Here is a 23,573-nt window from a genome sequence, read left to right on the forward strand (position 1 = left end):
AATGTTTACATTTTTGTTTACTCCTTTGTTCGTCTGAAAAATTTAACTCACAAATTTTAACCAATCAGTTGAAGAGGCTCAATGTGATTGGTTGAAAAGGGGGCAAGCATTTGATGTCGTTTAAATTTTATAAAATTTAAAAACCATTTCTCATTTCAGTTCAGTTGTAAGTTTTCTTTTGTTTGTACACTATTTTTCTTGTACTTTTGTACATTGTTTGGTGTTTGATGATTTTTATTTCATTGTTTACCATTTTTTTGTTATAATTTTAATTGTCATTCATAGTAAATTCATAAAAAATGAGATCTAAAGACAATGAAGTCATTAAAAAACTCAAACACAGAGAAGTTGAAAGGTAAGTTGAATTTTTTACATTTTTCCTTTGAATGAATAAGTCGATGAGGATCATTGTTTTTGTATTGGTGTTTTTTTATTTTTGGATTTAAATTTATTTGTTGTGTTTAAATTTCAGATTAAGACATCACAAACTTCAAAAACTAATTTCAAAGCTGAATGAAGTCATTCCTGGGGAACGAAAAGCCCGAGAGACTCAGGTATTTTTAAATTTCCATCTTTCCTTTTCAACAAATATTAAACACTCTCATTTTATTATTGTGTTTATTTTTTTAGTGTGCTATATTGCGACGTGCCTGCGATTATGTCGAGTTTTTAATTGATGAGTACAACAGAGTTTCAGCCATTATTGAAGTGGAAGGCTTTAGCTCACAATCAACAGCAACTTCATCTCAAGGAAAGCTTGTCATCGATGAATCTTTCCGAGAAGTTGAACAAATAGCAGTCGATTTAGATCCTATTGAAGATCCTGATGAGGTTGAATCAAAATATCCTGCCTTACCTTCTTCCCTGTTGTCACCAGAATCTTATTACGATTTTTCACCTGAACCAGACAGGTTCATATCTCAATCATGGGACTCATATACCATGGATGATCAAGTGGATTCGCAGCCTATTTATGCATCCCAGCCCGTAATCTCCCCACCGCCGCTTTATCCCATTTACAATCGACCCCCTGAAAATCATGTTAAACAAATTTATAGCCACTGCCGATCTTGCAGTTGTTTTAGGGATAATGATTATATTGAAAAAAAATCATACTACCCCAGGGATCGGTTACTTACCGATACTATGGAATATCCCGATCTTGATTTAACTAATTACGATTTTTGAATTTTGACTTTTCAACAAAATTCTGAGTTAATCTTGCAAAGCTTTTGCTGAGAGTTTTCAAGAAAGTGCTTCATAGGTGGCAGAACCTCTGCTTTAAATATTCTATTTTCAAATAACGTGTCCCTAGCCTGGGCTATTCCTAGCAAAATAATCACTATTTTTTTCAATTTACTGTTCAATTTTTCTTGTTTTGATATTTTTTGTTTGTATTTATGGATTATTGTTCAATACATTATTTGTGAATTAAATTTTGTTTCTATATAAAGATGTTCATCTGTATTTGTCATCTCAGCTGCTTTGGCTTCTTTGACTAAACCTCAACATAAACAACAGCAACTGTGTAACATCATCAAATAATATCCTTATCAAGCTGTATCACATGTCTGTTAATTTTTTATTTTGCTTTTAATATGATTACTGTGACTATTTCATTATAATTTAAGAAAACCAACTCATTTTATACCTTCCCAACCCTGTAACAACAAGGTTTTCATTCCAATGATTTAAAGATTTGAAAAAATCTTCCTGTTCTGGTTTCTTTGAATTTACTGTTCATCATTTGGTGGCTAAAATGAGAAAAGGTTTAATTGTTTGGTTTTTGATTGCCATTTTATCCCTTTCTTGGCTGGATCATGTCAACACATTGCATCAGAATAAGGATTCAAATGATGACGATGAAGATGACTCTGATGATATTGAAACAGACTCCAGTAACCGGCATATCCGTGGCCATGATGGAAGTAATCAAGTGAAATTTAAAGAAGTCAAAGATGAATCTACAAAATCTAACCTTAAAGATACTGATTCGTTAACTATGTCATTGAATGATGACCCACCTTTATCTTCAACCTCAGTACCCTCACTGTCTCTTGCACCTTCATTGGCTGATGAAACTTCTGATGTTTCTGGTGAAAATAATGTTCTCGATGAGATAGAAAGCCCACCAGCTGAAGAAACTGAAGAAGAAAAAAGAGCAAATATTTTTTATGAAACAGCAATGAAATTACTAAATAGTTCAAAATCAGATAAACCGAGAGCTTATAACCTTCTGCTCGATTCGGCAAAATTGAATAACACTAAAGCTATGGAAATGGTCTCACAAGCGTTAATTTTTGGTGATAATCTCCCCATTAATTTACCACTCGCCATAAATTTTCTTACTATTCTTTCTGAACAAGGCAATACCAAGGCTCAAATGGTAAGATATTCAGATTGAACAATGCAAACATTGCATGATTCTAGAAGACTCTGTGTATTTAGATATCTCATATTATTTCTCTAATCTGTCAACCTTTTATCAATTTATTTTCTAATCATTTATGTTCATATGATCCGATTTTAATTATTTATCTTATTTTTTCAGTTTTTAGGTTTTCTATATGCAAGTGGACTTGGAGTAAATGCTAGTCAAGCAAAAGCACTCTTGTATTACACTTTTGCTGCCACTGGAGGTAATCCAGTTGCTCAAATGGCCATCGGATATCGACATTGGGCTGGTATATCTGTGATTCCGAGTTGCGAATCTGCACTCAATTACTATAAAAAAGTTGCCAAAAAGGTTGAAGAGGAGGTTTCATTCTCCGGAGGAACAGCAATTCAAAGAGTTCGTCTTCTTGATGAATTGGAAAATCCAGGATCGTATACTGGAATTTTAGACGACGATCTTTTACAATACTACCAATTTTTGGCCGACAAAGGTGATGTCCATGCTCAAGTTGGTCTAGGTCAGTTGCACTATCAAGGTGGAAGAGGTGTTGAACAAGATCATGCCAGGGCCTTAAATTATTTCTTACAAGCTGCTGAAGCTGGCAATGCAAATGCTATGGCTTTTCTAGGAAAGGTAATATCAGATTTGATGAAAACTATTTCTTTTTAATTTGTGTTGATACATTCTTAAAGAGTATTTATTTTATAACTCCCCTTTTTATTGATATATTTCAGATGTATTTGGAAGGAAGTTCAGTTGTTCAACAAAGTAATGAAACTGCATTGAAATATTTCAAAATGGCTGCTGATAAAGGTAACTCTGTGGGCCAAAGTGGTCTTGGAGTTATGTATTTATATGGTAAAGGAGTTGAAAAGGATTACCAAAAAGCCTTCAAATATTTTTCACAAGCAGCCAGCCAAGGCTGGGTTGATGGCCAGTTGCAATTGGGTATTATGTACTTTAATGGACTTGGAGTACCTAAAGATTATAAAACAGCAATCAAATATTTTACCATGGCATCTCAATCAGGACATGTGCTTGGATTTTACAATTTAGCCCAAATACATGCATCTGGAACTGGAATCTTGCGTTCATGTTCAACAGCTGTCGAACTGTTTAAAAATGTCGCTGAAAGAGGTAATTGGGGAACAACATTGATGAGTGCTCACACTGATTACAAAGAAGGTCGAACCGCCGAAGCTTTCATCAAATACAGTTTCATGGCAGAACTTGGTTACGAACAAGCCCAAAGTAATGCCGCTTTCATTCTTGACCGAGGAGAGATTGAGTTTTTTGCCAAAAATGAGTCTCTTGCTCGGGCCCTAATGTATTGGTCAAGATCTGCTGCTCAGGGTTATTCAATTGCCCGTGTTAAACTTGGAGATTACTATTATTACGGTTATGGAACGGATATTGATTATAAAACGGCCGCAGCGCAGTACAGAATGGCTTCAGATTTACAATCAAATGCACAGGCTTTATTTAATTTAGGTTACATGCATGAACAAGGATTAGGATTGAAAAAAGATTTCCATTTGGCTAAAAGATATTATGATATGGCTGCTGATTCATCTGCAGATGCTCATGTACCTGTTGCTTTCGCGCGCCTCAAATTGGCCATTGTTTATGGTCTTGAGTCCTTTAAACAGTACAACTGGGCTCGATTAGCTTCCCATGTTAATGCCACTAAAATATTAGGTCCAGATTGGGATTTATATTTAATGACTGCATTAGCTTTACTCTTAGGTCTTGTTGTTTATATACGTCGGATGCCTCAACCATGAAGACTTATTTCAATATCTAAATAACACCAATAGTCTTGATTTTTACCCACTTTTTAACTGTTTAATCATCTTTAACGAATGATTCTGTGAAAATGTTAAAATTGGTGAAACAAAAGATACGAACTCTGAAGCAAATATTTTGAACAACTTGATATTAATCAGAGTTGTTAAGATTATATGTATTACTTTTGTTTAAATTGCAAAAAAATTTTGTAACGAAAAAGTACATCGTAACTATTAAATTTCTATATTTTCATAGATATATATCATGATCTAACGAACATAAATCATTTCAGTTCCATCCAATTATCAAATTAATTAGACGAATAAATAAAATTGACAAAACATGATTCATTGAAAAAGGCAAAACCGAATTAGTCGCTAAACGAGCTAAGAGATGGAGCCTTACATTCCTAAAATGATTTTCGCGGTTAGTTTCATATGTTTGCTTTGAGTTCATAAACTGTTTAATTTTTTATCTCTGTAAACCTCTCTCCATGAATCTTCGTTTCAACTATCTTTAGTGAATTTATTGTTCAATTAATTGCTGTGAAAATGACAGAGCTCAACGATTATATCAAAACATTGAAAGAACATGACTCTTTGAAAGATGAGTTAAGAGCTTTACATTTGATGGATACGCTAAACAAAGAAAAGGCTTTGCTTGTAAACAAAGCACCAACCAAGGAAATTCGTGAATTAACTGAACTTTTATCAAAGTGTAACTGTGAAATCGACTTGGTTAACCTGATTTTAAATGATGATATGGATATTGGTGATGACAGTGTCAAAATCCGAGTTAAAAGTCAATCAGACTTGGTGACTGTAGCTAAAAAGGCCCGTGAACTCTTGAATCTTGTCGATAAGAGCCAAATGAAGTTTCCAGATATCAACAAGTTTAAACAAGAGCTCCAAGATGCTAATAGTTTGCGAAAAAATTGTCTCAGTTTGTGCAATGAATTGAACAACATTCTGTACGACATTAAAAGAAATGTCAATTAACACGTAATGAGATGTTTAAATTCAAGTTTTCACTTTTGTCAGCTATAAAAATAAAAGTGTTTTTTACATGAAATCTGGCTTAAACTGAGTATTTTTGTTTTGGATTCATTTTTCTACTCGAATTTATTCAGACAGTTACCAAATTAATCAACCAAACAGTCCAACCCGTCGCCGTATTTCAACTGTTTCAATCTAAAATCAATCCTCAAATCATTTTTGAATAAATTTATTTTAATTAGCCACAATTTTGACTTGCTTCGAGGTTTTAAATGAATTTCATTAGTCAAATCATCAGGAAATAGTGAATTTTGAATAATCGATGAGAAACAAGAAAAAGGAAAAGTGTTCCTAAAAAAGACCTAAAACCAAAAATTTGGATTCCAGTATTTTGTTACAATTTCATCTTTACATCAGCTTACAAACCTTATAATGATTATTATTTCCTAATTTATGGTTATTATACAACTTATTATCACCATTATTATAACATCAAATATTCAAAATGATTTCAGTCTCACCCATTTCAAGTTAATCCAATCCAATCTCATTTGAAAACAAAAAAGCTCAAATTTCTTTGGACTCTTCAGCAACAAATTTGTAATAACAAATTCATTTTTCATTTGGTGATGAACAAAAAAAGACTAATTACTAATCATGAATCTATCTTCGTAAGTTGATAGTCTCAATTTGCTTCAAGCATATATACCAATGTATAGCTGATCTAGTTTTGATTGAAAGTATACAATTTAATGTGATAATATCCAAACTGTAAGGTCGATTATTACAGTTAACAAAGTTAACCAAATTATTGAGTCAGCAAAATGGGAGTAAAAGCCGATCCCTTTATATTTGATATCAGTATTAATAGCTGTTGCATTGTTGACCAAAGAGTAGGATAATGGACCACAGCCCATCATCATCATCATCATCATCATCGACATCATAAATATAATCATAATTTAACTTTCTCTTAACCTTTTCTCATAATTGTTATAATCATCTCTATTTGATTATCGTTTTCATTTTAAATGATAATCTTTCAATATGATACTTAACTAATCATTTTCAAGTAACCATTCAATGGACTCTTGATTCACTTCAATTCATTGTTATTGATATTTTGTTGTTTGATGAAGATTGTTGGCCATTAAAGCCTGATCAAGGTTGGATTATCCATCAATTAGTATATTATTGGAAAGCCTTGAAGTATTATTCAGAAACACTGTAAATTGTTGGGGAAAGGTGAAATCAAATCATTTCTTACTTTGATTGATTATTTTACAATGTATTATAACAATTAAAAAATGGCTGTATTATGATGGCTTTTTATTGAATCATTATTTTGATCATCAATCAGCTGAAAGCTTTCACTTCATTTACTATCCAATTAACTGAGTGATTTGTCAGCAAATGTTGTATCACTGTTGAAATTTATGCACAATTGATTTGCTCATTTTGACCTTAAAGGTAATGTCCAAGTAACAATTAACTCAACATTTCACCTCAATTTGAATTTAACTGTACAATCAACTGATCACACCTTATCCTCATTTTTCAGCTCATTGGAGTTGCAATCATTTTACTTTAGCTAAGAATCATTTTATGAGCCAAAATTTTGTTCAAATTTTACAAAACCAAATTGTAATACATAACATGATTATCAGCTTTTCATGTTGAACCTTTTTTTGTTTTATCAACATCATCACTTTCAAAATGTATTTAATCATCAATTCTGACGTAACCTGTAAAGGAATAAAGAAATGTTCAGAATGACCATTGAAATGAAAAAATTAGGTTAAAAATACTAATTAATATTTCTATACAAATTATCATGATTACAGTCAATTGAGTGAACCAATTTTCATATCAACTTTCATTTGAAAAACCATTTTCCTTTCATTTAGTTTGGGCTTGATTCAAGTTCAGAGGATAATTGTTCAACAGAACGAGACTCATCATTAGGTTTCAGTCCACAAAACGATTCAGCAATTGATTGAGTTTCCTGACTGGAATCCAACCAATCCAACCAACTGTTTGCGTTTTAATGGTGAACATGATTCGTGATTCTCTCAAGTCAGCAATTCAATGAACTGTTATGGGAAATCAATGTAATCGGTGGAGTCGTTTTGTTTTCCATTCATAAATTGTTCTTGTTTCCTCGACCAACACCTTAGACTTCCAGGTTAACCTTTTTCATCGATTCCAGGCCATCCATAATTCAGTCAGTCATGAACAGATATTTTATCGATTAACATCTGGGTTCATATCCATTGTAAGACGTTCCAGCACTGATGGCATCGCAAGGCTAAATATTTGAAAGAAAAATTGTTTTGATTAAATGAAAGTTCATAGTTCCAAATTAGAAACGGGTTTTGATCAAAGTGAAAATTCTGTTGATTGTTAGTAAAGCAAATTCACTAAATATTAATCGGTTTCATGGTCAACTCAGTTTGTTTTAAAGTAAACAATCAACTTGAAAGTCAGTCAAAGTAAACCAAATTTAAAGTATTTTTGAGGTTAGATGATTTGATGATTGCAATACAATCAAGAAAATCAATTGACTATAAACACACTTTTAAATTTTAGTCTAAAGTTTGACGTTTAAAAACAGAAACAAAAGCAAGTCCTAAATGGTAATAAAAAAGAGGAGAAATGCAAAATTGGGTGAAAATAAAAAGTCAACCTAAATAAACAGACGGCTATATTGAACCTTATTTAGCTTAGCCAATCAAATTACCATAATGTTACAATGTTGATTAACAATTCATCATCAATCACCAAACGATTGGTATTGTCAATGAGAGAGAGAGTAAAATTGTAAATACATTTTGACTCTTCTGTTTTAACCAAGTTTTTGGAAGAAAGGTAAACAAGTATTTCAGACAGAAACAATAAGCTATCCAAAGTTAAATCAAATTAAAGGTTGAAATTTATGTGTGGATTTAACTGATTAAGAAACACCAATAATGGATATCCATCAAGATTAAGAGTTAAGGCGGCAATTGTGATGGAAAATGTTGGTTAACGATTTGATTCCTTCATTTCTTTTTGCTGGTCATTTATAAATGATGATTGTGTGTGAGTGTACAGTTTTAGCATACAATCGAACCTCTGACAGAGTTCAACTTTTATGATGGTCACTTATATGGCGATAAAGGAGAATTGAATCAACAAGTTTGATTGAAGTAAATCATTGTTAAACTTGAAACACTAAATCAGGTTGATATGCATTGATTCATTGTTGGTGTCTCTAACCATTTTTAAAGCCTTAATTGTCCTTATAAAATGATTTTTAACTTCATTTTGTTTCTGCCTTTGTTTGCTCAGTATCATGAAATATAATCTTGATAATTTAAAGTTTCATTTTGTTTGCTTTTTCCGTCAGCACGTTCAGGTGAGATAAAAGAAATTAAGTGAAAATAACGATTTCCCAAGCACATGATGAAGCAGCAAAATGAAAATTGTGAGAAAATCTGAAAAAAAAGGAAAAAGAAAAGTTAATAAAATATCAGAGAAAGGGTTGAAAGTTATAAAGAAAGAGGGGAAAAAAGGAAAGCTTTTAAAAGTAAAATTATACTGATGATGAGATTCACACCTTGTTCAGCTAAATATTGGATTCACTTTTCGATATTCGATTATGATTGCAAGTTAACAGATCGAATAATTACTTACTATTTTATAGCCAGCATAACAAATTTAACAATCAGCTAATCAAAAATTCAGGTGAACTTAAAGTAGATCGCGAGGGCAAATGTTTGATATTGATTTTGGACTAAATAATGAAGTTTTGCAAAATGTTATTAAAATTAAGTTCAATTTCACTCAGCAGCTTCCAATATCACCTTTTCATCAAAATTGATATTCTCATGAGGAAGCTAAGATAAAAAAGGAATAAGAAAAAATCAAAACATTAATTGTATTCTGGGTTAAGAGTGACTCTTCTTGATCCATTACAATCAAACTCTTTGTTCTTCATCACTTGAACAGTTATCCATTCACTTTTCTTACCTCATCTCCATCTTTATTTATTTTATCAACAAGTTGTTATCCATCTTTATAAGCAACATTTTGTTTCTTTTCCATTATTTTAAATAAAATTATGATTATCATCTTCATTATTGAACTCGTTTTGTTTTTGTTTTCCTTCTCTTTCCAGTTCAACTTTCTTCCTCCAAGTTATGGTAAACATGAAAAGTTCCTATTCTGTAATAACAATAATAAAAATGAAATATTAATATTAGAAATATAATAATATTAAGTAGTTGGCAAAAGTGGAAATTGCAAACAGATTTGAGGTTTACCATTGATAAGGATCATCATCATTTAACCAACCGGAAGGCCTTTTAATATTTAACTAACAACCAATTAAGATGAAGATGATTATGATGAAGAGCTGTTTAAATGTTGTATTATAACCAGATTGATTTAATTTTGTTTCCAATTGTTAGGGAGAAAACCAAGAAATTAATAATGCTGTAAATGAGTGTAAAAGAAAGCGTTAGACATGTAATAGATTTGGATGATACACTGCGTTCCATAAAGATAAAGACAAGTACATTTTGAGATCTCAATAGCAGCCATAACTGTTCATCAATTTAATAAAGGGCAAAAATATCCGTTAATTATTCTTTTCATGAAATAATTAATGAAGTATTTCAAAAAATTCAATTCTATCTTTATATTTACAAGACGGCACAATAAGATCTTTTTGTCCAATTTTTTGATTTTGCTGAATTATGGCTAAAAAATTTACTGTTTTTATCTTTATGGGACGTAGTGAAGAATAATGGAAGAAGAAGATGAATTAGAACAAAATAATAAAGTAATATTAATAGAGAAAACAACAAATTAATTAAAGTAAATTGTAATACTAACCGGACTGTTGTTGCCGCTGAATGGGTTAGTGACAGGATCCAGTTAACAGGTTGATGGATAAAACCAAGCATAATTAACGTTTTCACTCTTATTTTAGCACTATAATCAGCTTCATCTTAATCCTGGCAGCATCCATAATTGGTGTTAAATTAATTAATAACTAAACAATGGACAGATTTGTCACAATTAAACTGAAGAGAAGGATCAAGCTAGAAGTCAATTTTAATCCATATTTAATGTTTACACGTTTTCCCGGCTGTTTTCTGGTTACGCATCAAGACCACCAGGAGTAAACCGTTAATCTTTCTTTGATTGTTTTAATTAGATTCATTCATTATTTTCACTTATTTTCACTCTTCCTATTCATTTATCATTTAAATCCTCATCTTCTATTCATCATTATTGTCTTCATCATGATAATTGACATGATACAACGATTATCATTGTTTTTGACATTCTCAATTATGAATCGCTCCCTCTTCTCTATGTTAAAGTCTGAATTTGTTTAATAAAGTGTTAAGTCTCCTTTAAGTTTGTGTATAATGTTTCTTTCATGATTCAGTTTCCTCCTTATTTTGTCAGAATTTAATTCATACAGACTCACACTCACACTCACTATCTTTCACAACATTAATCATGATTTAATTACAAATGAATAAAGCAACAACAAGGGAAAGTACGTAAGGTAGGTACAACAGCAAGCAAGTTGGAGCGAAAAAAATGAGACCAGAAAATGTAAATGTGATGATAATCAACAGGTTGAATAAAAAATCTTATTAATACAGTCGACTACCTGAAATTGTCCCTACCTAAAATTGTCCATCGACTAGAGCCCCATCTTTGATAGATTAAAAATAGCTTAAGAATCAAAATTTAATTTAATCATTTTTTGATAAAATCACATCGTAAATAATTGAAAATCATTGATCATGTGTTGCTAGTGATAAATAAACAAAATTCGTTAAAATTAACCCACAAAATCATGAATTAAACTTGATTTAATTAAAATTTTATCACCATTGAAAATCGCGCTCATTTTTTTCGTTGCACAAAAAAGGGACAATTTTAGGTAGTCGACTGTATGTAACTTTTCTTTACAATTTCAATCGAAACAGCGAAAGTGTTTGTTACATTCAATTAATTTCACTGTTGGTGTTTTTCAATTCTCATTGTTTCATGTTGTGATAATGGATAAATGAACATTTCATTATGAGAATACAAAAAATACTTGTTAACCCCAAAACTCTGATCCTGCTTTTGTTTTTTGCACCATTTTTGTTTCAATTTTATCAAACCTTTAGATACTTTTTTTGCTGGTATTTACCAGGATTCAACTGTTGATCATATTTGCCCATCTAATGGTTAAGCTTTTCTCAAATAATTATCCTAATCAAATTAATCAAGACATTCTAACTGATTCTATCTTTTAAATCCTTCTCTTCCCAACAGTTGAAGATGTAAAACAAAGAAAAGCAGAGGTCAACACAAATTCACAGGAATTCATTCACCTCAATCTAAATACACTATTTATCTTTGGAAATGGCTTAGAGATTATCACCAAAATTCATCATCGTCAAGTTCAAATATGAATTCAAGAAAAAGAGAAGGGAAATATTCAAAAAATTTAATTAGCCAGTCACCCGGACATTAACAACACTGATCAAGCTGCTGTTAAAACTCAACCTGCCAATAAGTTAACCAAGCCAGCAAAGTCTACTTTTAGTACCAAGATTTGTCAACACCAAAAGCAACAACTATCATGTCCTAATTGTCCAATAACGAGTGATAATCATCATCATTACGACCGTCCATTATATGAAATATTAGGCCAATTAGTCGAAGCAAATGTCTACTTGTTTCATGGATGTATATTTGCCTGATTTTAACCACCTTTTGACTGCCATTCGAGACGAAAGTTTACCAGAAAGGTTAAATTAATTTAATTAATATATTAAAACATTTTGGGATATGAAATATTGCTGATTATCATTTAAAATGATGCTAAATAGTTAATCAAAAAAGTCAACAACCATGTAAAATTCAACTTGACACGGCTTGGTTTGCATTTCAGCAGCCATTTATACCAAGTTATCCGGTTGAGATTAGTTTGAATTATAATTTCTCATTTACTATTTTACAATTTACTGCAAATTATTGTGTGTATACAATTCACCAAATTCATACTTATAAATGTATTTGCATCATGTTAACCGTGAGTTTATGAAAATTACTATTTAATTATAAACATTAATTAGAGTTAATTAGCGTTACTTTATTAAACTGTGTGTGTATGAGTGTGTTTGCCCATTTCATTGCTAATATTACAATATGAAGATGGTAAAGATGAATATGAATTAAGAGATTGAAATGAAAATGAAGTAGATTAACAAGATTAAATTAAATATGGATTAACCAGCAATCTTAATCAAAGTGAAATAATGAAAATATCAAGCCAACAAGTTGTAATGAAATGTTGAACCATCACGAATCTAATTTGAGTGTAACAATGAAAATATTGCCTCAACACGAAAATGTTTGCTTCTTCATCTTGTTGCAATATTTTCATATATAATTAGTAAATCAACTGCCGTAATTGTATCAATCATATTTACTTATTAACCTACTAATGATAATTTGTATTTGTCTTTCTTAGTAATTGGAAATCGCTCGTTGAAATGGATGCAAATTGATCTGAACGTCTCTCGACTCAAACCATAATTCCAATCAATATGATCAATGGATACAAGAAGGAAACTGATTATTGGCCAGAAAATATCTAAACCCGAAGCAATTTCATCAACACCAGCATAAACATTTAATGAACTGCTTAAAATCAATCATTTACCTTTTAATTTTCAACAATTTTCAGGTCAATTTAACTCTTTTGTCGTCCATTAATCTTTCAATCTAATATATTTATATAAATTTTAAAATGGCTTTTCACTTTTGCAAATGTTTGCATAAATAATTATATAATAATGATAGTTGATAGTTGGACTTTCAATTGAAACTCAAATAAAGTTAAATTATGAGGCCAATTATTCATCATCAACCATCAAATGATCAACTTTGTCGTGACTACAGCTATTAACAATTTGTCGTATTCAAATCAATCTAAGGAAATAATTAGGCGAAATATTAAACACAAAGTGGACTTCATCAGAAACATCGGGTGTAATCAGTGTGTTTCTTAAGGCCTAAGATATTAATCAGTTTATTCCTGGTTGCTATTTTCAATGGCTTTTTGAATAGATTTATATTTGGATTGTAAGACATTTGGATATCTGGATTCAGTTTGATTGCCTTTTGTATCGCATATTGGTCAGTGGATTAGTTGATTATTTTAAAACCTCTAACTCTTCAAGTGTTAAACAAATGGCTCATTAATTGTGCATTTAACCCATTCAAATGAAAAGACGCAACATGAAAAATTAACAGCTCAACAAACTGTTGATTACAGTTTAACCTTACCTTTACCCAGACTGTAGTCAAGAGTCACATTAAACATTAATTATGATATTGTCTCTAAAGGAAAATGTAGACATAATTTCACACATTAGATAAACATAATGATTAACACTTTACAATCAACACACAACCTGGCATAACAATTTCCCAGGTAAAGAGTGATTTTAAAACTAATCGTTCTGATAAACATTGAAAAGGGTAAAATTAGCTAACGTAAAGGTCTAATATAGAGATGATTAGTCTTTGCTTTTTGTATACACACAAATTTAATGTTGCACCAGCAACAATCACTAAATTGTTTGCCATCTCAATTAGGAAATGATGAGGTTGATGAGATGTGATTGTATGATGGTATGATGAGTTTGAAATTAATGTTTCACAAAATTGAATAATGATGAGTTTAAACTAAAATTAGATTAACATATAAAATGTTCATTTATTGACTTGTTTTAGACCAAGCTTGAAATGACCAGAGAGGTTGATGTTAACAGCTGAGTTTTGTTGCCATTTTAAGAGTAGTCTATTTTTGTTGATTGTTATTTATAAATTGCTTTTTTCCATTTAATTTTAAAGCATGTTTGATAACAAATTAATTGATTTTGTTTTCACACTTTCAGTATTTACCTAATAATAATCATCTTTTTGATAAGGTTGATGAAAAACTCAATGAACTCAACGTTTTTGAAAGATGTACTAACAAATTGAAAGCTTGAGGGTGAAAAATTGCAAGTGAAAAAAGAGTGAAATTAAAAAATTTTCATGAATATAACCCTTAAGGTTTTTTATTGGCCATCTAACATTCAAATAAAAAGGTAAAAAAGCTCAAATATCGGAAAAGCACACATTTGAAATGGGTAAGTTTAATTTGATCAAAAGGTTTGATTGAATAATAAATATCAGCAATCCATTGAATCGTTTGGCAATCTGAAGAGGATCCAGAAGATGAAAAGCGTATTCAAATATTGCATTAATACATTTCAATAATTGTTATTATTATATTACTATTATCATTTGTTCCCTCCAGATAGAGATTACATTCCCAATATAGTTGTAAATGAATGAAATGAACCATCTTTCAACTTGATTGGAATTAATCGCCACTCTTATTATCATCCATCTTGATCTTCAGTCCTTTAAAAGTATTTATTTTGGCAGAAAAAAAACGAATTCCTTTTCAGTCCTTTGCTTGCTTTCCGATTCATTAGCATGAGCCATTTTTTGGTAATAAATTGTTTGTAAACAGCAGTTTTGTATTACCTCTTTGAAACAAAATTGTTAATGATGAATATAATTTGTGAAGTTGTCAGCGAGCTTAAATTGTAACATTTTTTTTGAGGTTATCTTCAAGTTGGATTTCTTGTGCTTGCTCTTGGTTCAGAGGTAAAGTTGATCAAGAATTCAGGATTAAATAGAAGATGTATTTTCATCAAAATGAGCCCCTCTCATTATTTGACCAACATTAGAATCATGATCGTCATGAAATTTTACATCCTGATGGAGATAATCATGTTGATGATGGAGGAGGAGGAGGAAAGGATAAATGAAAAAAATGAACCTCTATTAACATGTCATCTCAATCTCATCATTTTCATGAGAAAAAAAGCGTCAAAAAAGATTAAGACATTTTCCAATTCCAAATGGTTAACCATTTTTTTTCCTTTGAATTTTGCTTTTCCCATCTTGATTGTGATGATAAGCTAAAAAAGAAGACAATATAAATAAAATGATTTTTATTAGATAATCAAACAGATTAGTGTTTTGGCTTAACTTGATAAATCAGTGAATGTATTAGCAATATATATACATAAAAAAGACAAAAAATAATCTCATTTTGTAGCTTTTAATACTTACTTCTTGATTCAGTATTAATGCATTTGGATACTGACTAACGGAAGTGATGATGGTGATAATGATAAAATTAATAATGATTAATAAAACAAGTAACTGAATCTCAATTATATCATAATACGACGAAACACAACCAGGAAAGTGACGAGTCGAATTGAATTAATATCCTTGAACAACTCCATTCCATCCGATATAACCAAATTGAACTGTCTTCATGCATGCGATGTTGCTTTTGTGATACCGAATGATGATGATTATTGATTTTTCATTCCATTTTTTAATTACTAGAGTCAGGAAATTAAGAGAAAATTTTCCATGGTTGAAGAGACAATTCAATAACAGTGTTGAAGAAAAGAAGAAGAGTTGATCAATTGATAATGATTTACATGATTGAGTTTCCCGGAACTAACAGTGAATTGACAAAATAACTGATCAAGATGATAATGAACATCATGATGACCCATTTCAATCTTCATCATCATTGGATCCACAATTGAGCTTCATCTAAACTCTTTACCTGATCAAGTGTTGGTGTTATTTTTGCACTTATATCACAAAGAGGATTCAAACTGGTTAAATTGGCATCAACATGGTGGGCTGGTTAAGGTTATGACCTTCTCACAAAGGGAAAAGGTACATAAAAGGTCCAATTAATTGACGGAATCACCATGACAGAATTGGTGATTTGAGGTAAACAAAATTGATAATACAATTAAAATAGGATTGAGCGATTCATCAATTTTCCTATCTCTTTGTATTTGTAACATGACTTTGTATCACAAGCCAAAACTAGCAGACGAAAGAAACTGAAAGAAAAAATAGAGAAAAAAACTGTTAACATTCAATAGTTATTTAATCAATTGTTTATTTACCTGATTTACTTGATTGTCACTTCCAAAAATTAACAGTAACATTAAAACAATCGAAAGCAATTTAGATGACAATGTAAACACATAATTGATGAAGACAAAAGGATTTGATCAGACGAGGTTTGCTTGAATAACCGTTGGGTAACATATGTAAAGTAACTGTTAATTAACCGACGAGTAACCAGTCGAGTAAACTTGGCTTAAGACCCTTGACCTTAGCTTTCTTTTTCTTCTTAATCTGAATTCACTTTCGCAATTAACTTTGTCTGAATTGACTGTTATTTTTATCAATTAATTACTGTTAATCAATCGGTTGTTCATATTTGTGTTCAAATAACTTGAAGTTAACATCATGATCTTCAATATCATCTTTAACACCAACTCAACAGTATTTTTAAACATGAACTTAAAGGCTATTTGCTAATAGCTTTTTCTTTACCATTCACTAATTATAAAAAAAAGTCCATCATTATTATTATTTCATTATTCAGTTGATTATTTTTCCAAGAATAAGTCTTAAATTGGATTTACATGAGAAGCCAATCGTCCAAAGTTCAAGCCAGGTTGGAGGTGAATACAAAAATAATCACCAGTGTTAGTGATATCAAAATGTACATTTCAATTCACTGGTTTAAGACATTTGAACAACATAATAACATTAATAAACTGGCAAACCATGTTAAACCATAAAAAGTATCAAGATTATAATTTCAGTTAATTTCTTGATGAGTCTTTAATTTACGGTTCATTTGGATTGCCATAAATCCTGTAACATTGATATTTTATTACAACCCAAAAAGTGTAGCAATTTAAAGGGTCAACTAGATAAACCCAAAACCATAGTTTAGTGACAGTAAGTAAACCTAAAATGATGAAGGATTAAGATTAAGGAAGAATCAGTGAAATATCAGTCAATTTGTATTTCAAGGTGTATACCAACTGAGTATTAACTACTAATCAATTTGAATTCACGGTTAGTAAGAAGAAGCTAAATGTAAAATAAAACCCAAAGAGACCCAAAATTAACATTTGATTAATAGGTAATACCAAATGACCGTTACACAGTTTAAAGCTAAATAGACATCAAGTTAAGGTTAACAGTTATTGACCATCAACCTGATTTTGTATTAATGATGGAAACGGTTGAACCAATTCCAAGTGAAAATAATGCAACATGAATTTGAATCATTTTTCTGGTTCCAAATAACCAAGTTCAAGGAGATCATAAATTGATTTGTGAGAAACTAATAACTTTTAATTGGTCCAACATTGATTTCAATCAATGGAGTGAAGGTTAAAATGGTAAGCTAATTAATTACGGTAATGATAATTACAGTTGAGGTAATGTATGTTTATGAATAAAGTAATGGTTTAACCAGAAAAATGTTGATGCAAATGAAATCTCAATAATGTTTACCTTTTCACTTAATATTTACAAATGATTAAACTGGTTAACAGCAATAATACCAATAATAAACCAATTGTTGGGTTGCAGGTTAAAAGTTGATTGAAGGTAACAGCTAAATGATTAACCTTGATTACTGACAGTTGAACAATTGATCAGAATGTCTCTTCCACCTTTGAACCGTTGAAATGAATTATTTGTAAAGGCATTGGTGAATTAGCTTGTTGTTTAACCAACAAGATTGATGATAATTGAACAAAGGAACCAGTTTTCAATAGGTAAACATCTTTACCAATTGTTGGGTTAATTAAAAGTGTCTTCACTTGTCAATGGATTTGGTGATCAGGAAAGATATTTCAATATTAGTCCAACAATCATGAAATTGAGTCAATCTTATTGTTTTCTTGTTTTTCCAGGTTCAATGGTGATTCCTTGAAAGTTCATATATCATTGTTCAAGAGTCTGATAATTATGGCAAAAAATTGACTCTTTTCATCATCTTTTTACATAACAGTTTACATTGTTTGTTGAACACGAAAAATCAGCGTGATTTTTGAGGATCAAGATGATTATTATGAAGACAGGGAAGAACAGGTTAACATCTTTATCTTGTATTTACCTTGACAAACTCAACAACAATAAATGTTATATTTGTTATAAGAAAAAGATGTTTCCATCAAAAAATCAACAATTCAAACCATTGATACATCATACTTTTGTTCAACCAAGAAGGTGAAAAAATGATTCCCAGATTGATCCGGAAGTTTTTTTTCTTCTCAATCTTTACCTTTTGTTGACTTATTTGTTCATATTTTCACCAATTCCAGGTTAACTTTGAAATAATTAATCTTAATTAGCCCTTCAATTTACCTAAAAATGCGACTTTTGGGTAAACCAATTTTTCCATTGAAAAAGTCAAAGATGAAGCGAGATTCAAAGACAAAGCTAAGACTGTTTTCAAGTTTGAAGCTAAATTATCATGAACTGGATTTTTGTAATAGTTAAATTCATTTCAAGTTAATTGATGTGATTACCTTGATTAGTTGAATGAAGACAGCAAGATAGAGTGAGAATCGATACACAGAAGTAAATGACTTTTTTGTTCCATGTAATGGAGATGAAAATTTGGTAAGAAAATGGTTGAAACTGGTTTACGTCCTTGGATTGAACGAAGGATAATCAGATAATATAAAAGTGAAATTCATGGAGATAACAACGGACATCACCTTGTAATAAGATGAAGATTAGAGAGAAATGGAAAAAAGAAGAAGAAAAAAGGTGGAATAAATTGGAAAATGAAGTCTGATGGAACCTTGATAGTTGAATGTTTCCCATTTCTACCTTTTTCATGGGAACAACAAGTTTAAAGGTTAGTCCAGTGATTCTTTGCACTTTAATGAACACCATTCAACATGGTCATTGGACTTTCAATTGAACCTTGACCTGCTTTTTGGCTTTCTTTTCCTTCTTTCCGCTCAATTTTGCTTTCTCAAAATACCTGTTGCTGTATTTACCGAACAACAAACAGATCAAACAAAAAGAAGAGCAAAAAAAAGATTCCAGTTTCTAGCTTTTCCTGGCTTCTTCATCTTATAACGATGAGACTTTTGTCCTTTTTGTCCGCCATTAGCCAAGATCATGTTACAGTGCTTTCACATAAAACATTTGATGAAAGTCAATATCAGGTAAGAATTGGAAAAGAAAGGGAAATTTAGGCAAATCAGGTAAAACACAAAATCAGTGTTAATTGAGGCAAAGTAAGTACAATGTTGTTTGCTGACGGTATTAATGGCTTGGCAAATTAGGGTTTCAAATGTGTACCAATGTTTAACGCGTTTATGGCTCTTATTGGGTTCATTAGGCAAGATAAGTAACTGTGTTTTCAATATTAAATTGTTTTCAGTTTAATTAATGAGGAAAATAAAAAAAGGAGAAAATCTGTTTTAACCATTTCAAGAGTTCAATCTAACCGTTTAATTGTAGTTTAATGCTAATTAAGATAACATTTATTGCTCTTACAAGCCCCTTCTGAGAATGAAATTCTGCAAAAATACAATGGCAAGCTTCAGTTCAATGCAATTAATATGGTTATCTAACAGGGAAAAGAGCTGAGAAACCGATTAGAAATTGAATATTTCACCTTTCATTTCACTATCATTTTTACTATGAAATATTGTAAACAGAAGGCACAATTGTAGCTTCAGTTATTAAGAGATTGACAATTGACTTACCATTTTTAGCTCGTTCAAGATATTAATATATTCAACTGTTTAGTCAAATTTACATTCAGTGCTAATTTAACTGTTAATTGTGAGGTGTTAGTCCAATTTGATTGAACAATAGTTTTTAGTCTAATTTACGGGATTAACAAAGCCTTTTGCCTAGATTGGATCTCAACATGGTTTTGGATTCCTTTTGTGGTCATCCATTTTGGGTAACTTTTATATTTTTATATTTCCTTTTCTGGTTTAATTTACAAATTGTGCTTTTATTTTACCCTTTTTTGGTTCAATTAGGACACAGAGACATCATGGAACTCACCTCAGCCAGTATTTTCGCCCTGTTTAACTGAAACTGCCGCTCTTTGGGCTAGCTCGTTATTTTTATGGATCCTGACTCCGTTTTCAATTTATTTTACTCTTAAAGAGCCCAAACCATGTTTACCTCTTACTTTTAGGCTTTATGTCAAATTGGTTAGTAATTTAGCTTTTTTTACTTGCAATGACTTCAAATGTTGTCCACAAATATCTAATATTGATTGATTTATTGATTCAATTGTTTTTATTATTTCAGGCTTTCAATTTGATTCTTTGCCTGGTGACAATTTATGAATTAGTAAACGTTATTCTTGAGGCAAGAAGCACTGTCGTATATCAATATCAATATGTTGCGCCCATCGTCAGACTCATTTCATTTGTAAGTATTGTTTGGCCTATTTTTATCCACATTTCAGACTGAATTGCATTTGAACAGATTAACTTGTAAACATCGTGATTTAGAAAGTAAAATGTCAATCAGATAAATAGCAATAAAAGTGAAAGGAAATGAAACTTACTTGAAGCCAAGATGTAAAATGGTAAAAGCACTTTCATTGATAATATTGGCATTATTAAAAATTCTGAATCGATTTCTGAATTACAACTAATTTCCAAATGAAATCCTGTACTTATTTGAATAGCTAATGGTTTTAAATATTCAATTGTCTCTTTATCCTTGCTCCAACAGATAGTCGCTACATCTTTGCTGTTTTTATTCCGACGCAAAGGGGTTCATACTTCAGGTTTACTCTTCCTTTACTGGCTTCTTATGGGTATAACAACAGCTTTCAATTATTGGACCTTGATAGATGCCAAAAACAACCCAGTAGGTTCACAATATATTTGATAAACAAAAAGATATTTTACATTGAATCTTAATTCATACAGGATCTGAGATTATGGACATTCAATAAGAAAGATATGGTCATCAAGACACTTCAATTATGTTCAGTTTGGATATTGTTGATTTTCAATTGTTTTGCTGATGTTAAACAAAAGCCAAGCAAATTCAAAGACATTAATGAGGTAAATTTTCATTCAGTTAATCTTGGCTTTAAATTGTTTCGCAAATGATAATTTGAGGGTTAATTTTTTCATCAATTTAGTATGAATGTCCATATGTAACGTCGTCATTTTTGGGTCGATTGTTGTTCGTCTGGTATGATTCAATGGCTCTTCTAGGTTTTAGGAAAACATTGACTCAGGCCGATATGTGGGATTTACCTGAAGAAGATCGAACTCAACTGATTCAGGATAAATTTGCCCACCTTTTGACAGCTGGAACCAAATATTTAGGTGCTCCAAGTAAATTAGAAGCAGTTATGAATGGAGCGACTAAAAGAAGTGACGTTAAAAAGCGAAAAACAATGAAAGTTTCGCTTTTGACCATTTTACTGAAAGGATTTTGGCCTTGGATGTTAGCTTGTGGCATGTTTAAATTAGTATCTTCAGTTCTTGTCTTTGCAAGTCCACAGTTGATGGACAGTTTGCTGACATTCATCGCCTCTGATGCACCCATTTGGCAAGGAGCAATCCTGGCTTTGGGAATATTTGTTTCAACTCTAATTCAATCCATGTTTGACTCTCAATATGAGTTTTGGATTCAAACAACATCAATGAGAATGAGATCAGCATTAATTGCTTGTGTCTATCAAAAGGTAACAATAAAGCTTAATATTTAAAACAATAATAATATTATAAACACATTAAATGTATTTTTAACCTCAACTCCTTTCCTTCAACCAGAGTTTACGTTTGTCTAGCTCAGGACGACATGCTTTTACTACCGGTGAAATTATCAACTTAATGGCTGTTGATATTCAACGTATTGTTGAATATATCAACATTGTTAACTTTGTTTGGTCATCACCGGTACAATTGGTTGTAACTGTGATCCTTTTATGGAAACAATTAGGAGTCGCATCGATTGCTGGTTTATCAGTCATGATTGCTTTAATCCCATTCAATGGCTTTATAACATCTCGTCTTCAATCATTACAGAAGAAAGTAATGAATCAGAAAGATAAACGATCCAGAATGATGTCCGAAATCTTGAATGGAATGAAAGTCTTAAAATTGTACGCTTGGGAAGGTGCTTTTGGTGATAAAGTTGCAGCTATTCGAGCTCAGGAAATTAAATATCTAAGATATCAAGCTATGTGGTCAACTGGAGTTGCTTTTGCCTTTGCTTGCGCTCCCTTTTTGGTAATTATTAATTGGATAATTGGACTTGAAATGCTTCTGGTTTAATTTAAAATATAATTAACAATTTATTGTCTACAACAGGTCACTTTGGTCAGCTTTATGACTTATGTTTTGATGGATTCGTCAAATGTTTTGGATGCAAACAAAGCTTTCGTTACCATTTCTTTGATCAACATCTTGAGAGGGCCTCTTGCTTTCTTACCAATGGTTGTAACCTTTGGAGCCAATGTAAGCTTATTTATAGTTCAATCTTTTCATTTTTAATTGTGAATTTATCTTTTCTTTTTTTGGACAGTTTATAATTTCAATTCGTCGAATCAACAAATATCTTCAAAGTGATGAATTGGATTTAAATACTGTTACCCATGACCCTAATTATGAGGTTCCTATATCAATTAAAAATGGAACCTTCTGTTGGTCTTATGATGAGCAACCGGTGCTTAAAAATGTTGACATGCATGTTAAACGAAACAAATTGGTTGCTGTTGTAGGAACCATTGGAAGTGGAAAATCATCGCTCCTGGCAGCTATTTTAGGTGATCTATACAAGCAAGAAGGTTCTGTCAATGTTTATGGTCGAGTTGCCTATGTACCTCAATCGGCTTGGATTCAAAATGCAACAGTTCGGGATAATATATTGTTTGGTGAGCCTTATTCAAAAACAAAATATGATAGTGTAATTGATGCTTGTGCATTAACTACTGATCTAAAAATATTAACTGGTGGTGATCAGACTGAAATTGGTGAAAAAGGAATCAATGTTTCTGGTGGACAAAAGTGTTGGTTGTAATCAGACCAACTGACTACAACAGATTTACTCTTAGAAGCATATTTATCATTAATTTCATTTAACCTTAAATTTTTCAATTTTCTCACTTTTTGGACTCAAACTTGAGCATCATCTATTCATCAACCAAATAATCTTCAACATTGATTTATATATCATTAGCTTCGTCTCTTTGAGATCTATTCAATGATATATAATTGATTACTGTAACTCGACTCAATCTCTTAAAACATTAACTTGCCCGGCGTCAAAACTCTATGTATTTACATAGGGAATATAATGGTGAAAGTCATCCTGGCGACCCCACTAAATTAACAGAATTAAACAACCGACAAACGCAATTAATATGTCATTAGAAAGAACATCTAAAATACTTTTAATTAATATATTTTTCATGT

At 31.1% G+C, this 23,573-nt stretch overlaps 3 protein-coding genes and 3 long non-coding RNA genes across 9 annotated transcripts; 4 read left to right on the forward strand and 2 right to left on the reverse strand.

Moving 5' to 3' along the window:
* The first annotated feature begins 172 nt into the window (after positions 1-172).
* Positions 173-1,453, forward strand: LOC107367424 (HMG-coA reductase degradation 3). The gene is made up of 3 exons (XM_015935130.3): positions 173-355; positions 473-554; positions 631-1,453. The coding sequence occupies exons 1-3, from the start codon at positions 300-302 to the stop codon at positions 1,186-1,188; spliced, it is 696 nt and encodes a 231-aa protein (XP_015790616.2). The 5' UTR covers positions 173-299; the 3' UTR covers positions 1,189-1,453.
* Hrd3 (HMG-coA reductase degradation 3) lies at positions 1,334-4,443 on the forward strand. The gene is made up of 3 exons (XM_089268427.1): positions 1,334-2,386; positions 2,552-3,028; positions 3,130-4,443. The coding sequence occupies exons 1-3, from the start codon at positions 1,760-1,762 to the stop codon at positions 4,177-4,179; spliced, it is 2,154 nt and encodes a 717-aa protein (XP_089124553.1). The 5' UTR covers positions 1,334-1,759; the 3' UTR covers positions 4,180-4,443.
* A 2,528-nt stretch (positions 4,444-6,971) lies between these two features.
* On the reverse strand, positions 6,972-10,396 carry LOC107369920 (uncharacterized). Of its 3 annotated transcripts, none has more exons than XR_016199324.1 (6): positions 10,057-10,396; positions 9,483-9,654; positions 9,190-9,384; positions 8,854-9,056; positions 7,919-8,654; positions 6,972-7,486 (listed from the first exon to the last, which is right to left on the reverse strand). It is a non-coding gene; the product is annotated as an uncharacterized LOC107369920 (long non-coding RNA). The 3 variants fall into 3 exon arrangements; XR_016199326.1 differs by having other exon boundaries at positions 7,865-8,654; positions 10,057-10,310; XR_016199327.1 differs by having other exon boundaries at positions 8,777-9,056; positions 10,057-10,310.
* Positions 10,397-10,584: 188 nt separating this feature from the next.
* Positions 10,585-13,097, forward strand: LOC107369910 (uncharacterized). 2 transcript variants are annotated; one of them, XR_001570472.3, is made up of 3 exons: positions 10,585-10,741; positions 11,506-11,984; positions 12,710-13,097. It is a non-coding gene; the product is annotated as an uncharacterized LOC107369910 (long non-coding RNA). The 2 variants fall into 2 exon arrangements; XR_001570471.3 differs by lacking the exon at positions 12,710-13,097 and having other exon boundaries at positions 11,506-12,317.
* Positions 13,098-14,351: 1,254 nt separating this feature from the next.
* Positions 14,352-16,407, reverse strand: LOC107359815 (uncharacterized). Its single transcript, XR_001568163.3, has 4 exons — positions 16,245-16,407; positions 15,890-16,178; positions 15,376-15,656; positions 14,352-15,221 (listed from the first exon to the last, which is right to left on the reverse strand). It is a non-coding gene; the product is annotated as an uncharacterized LOC107359815 (long non-coding RNA).
* A 3,393-nt stretch (positions 16,408-19,800) lies between these two features.
* LOC107363691 (multidrug resistance-associated protein 1) lies at positions 19,801-23,178 on the forward strand. Its single transcript, XM_015930958.3, has 9 exons — positions 19,801-20,080; positions 20,163-20,339; positions 20,440-20,562; positions 20,872-21,009; positions 21,072-21,209; positions 21,290-21,841; positions 21,930-22,388; positions 22,470-22,616; positions 22,684-23,178. Exons 1-9 carry the CDS (start codon positions 20,045-20,047, stop codon positions 23,176-23,178), a joined length of 2,265 nt encoding a protein of 754 aa, XP_015786444.2. The 5' UTR covers positions 19,801-20,044.
* Positions 23,179-23,573: the final 395 nt, after the last annotated feature.

Source organism: Tetranychus urticae, chromosome 1, assembly GCF_039701765.1.
Source record: "Tetranychus urticae isolate SD_2017Ah chromosome 1, NJAU_TeUrti_SD_1.0, whole genome shotgun sequence".
Classification (NCBI taxonomy): domain Eukaryota; kingdom Metazoa; phylum Arthropoda; class Arachnida; order Trombidiformes; family Tetranychidae; genus Tetranychus; species Tetranychus urticae.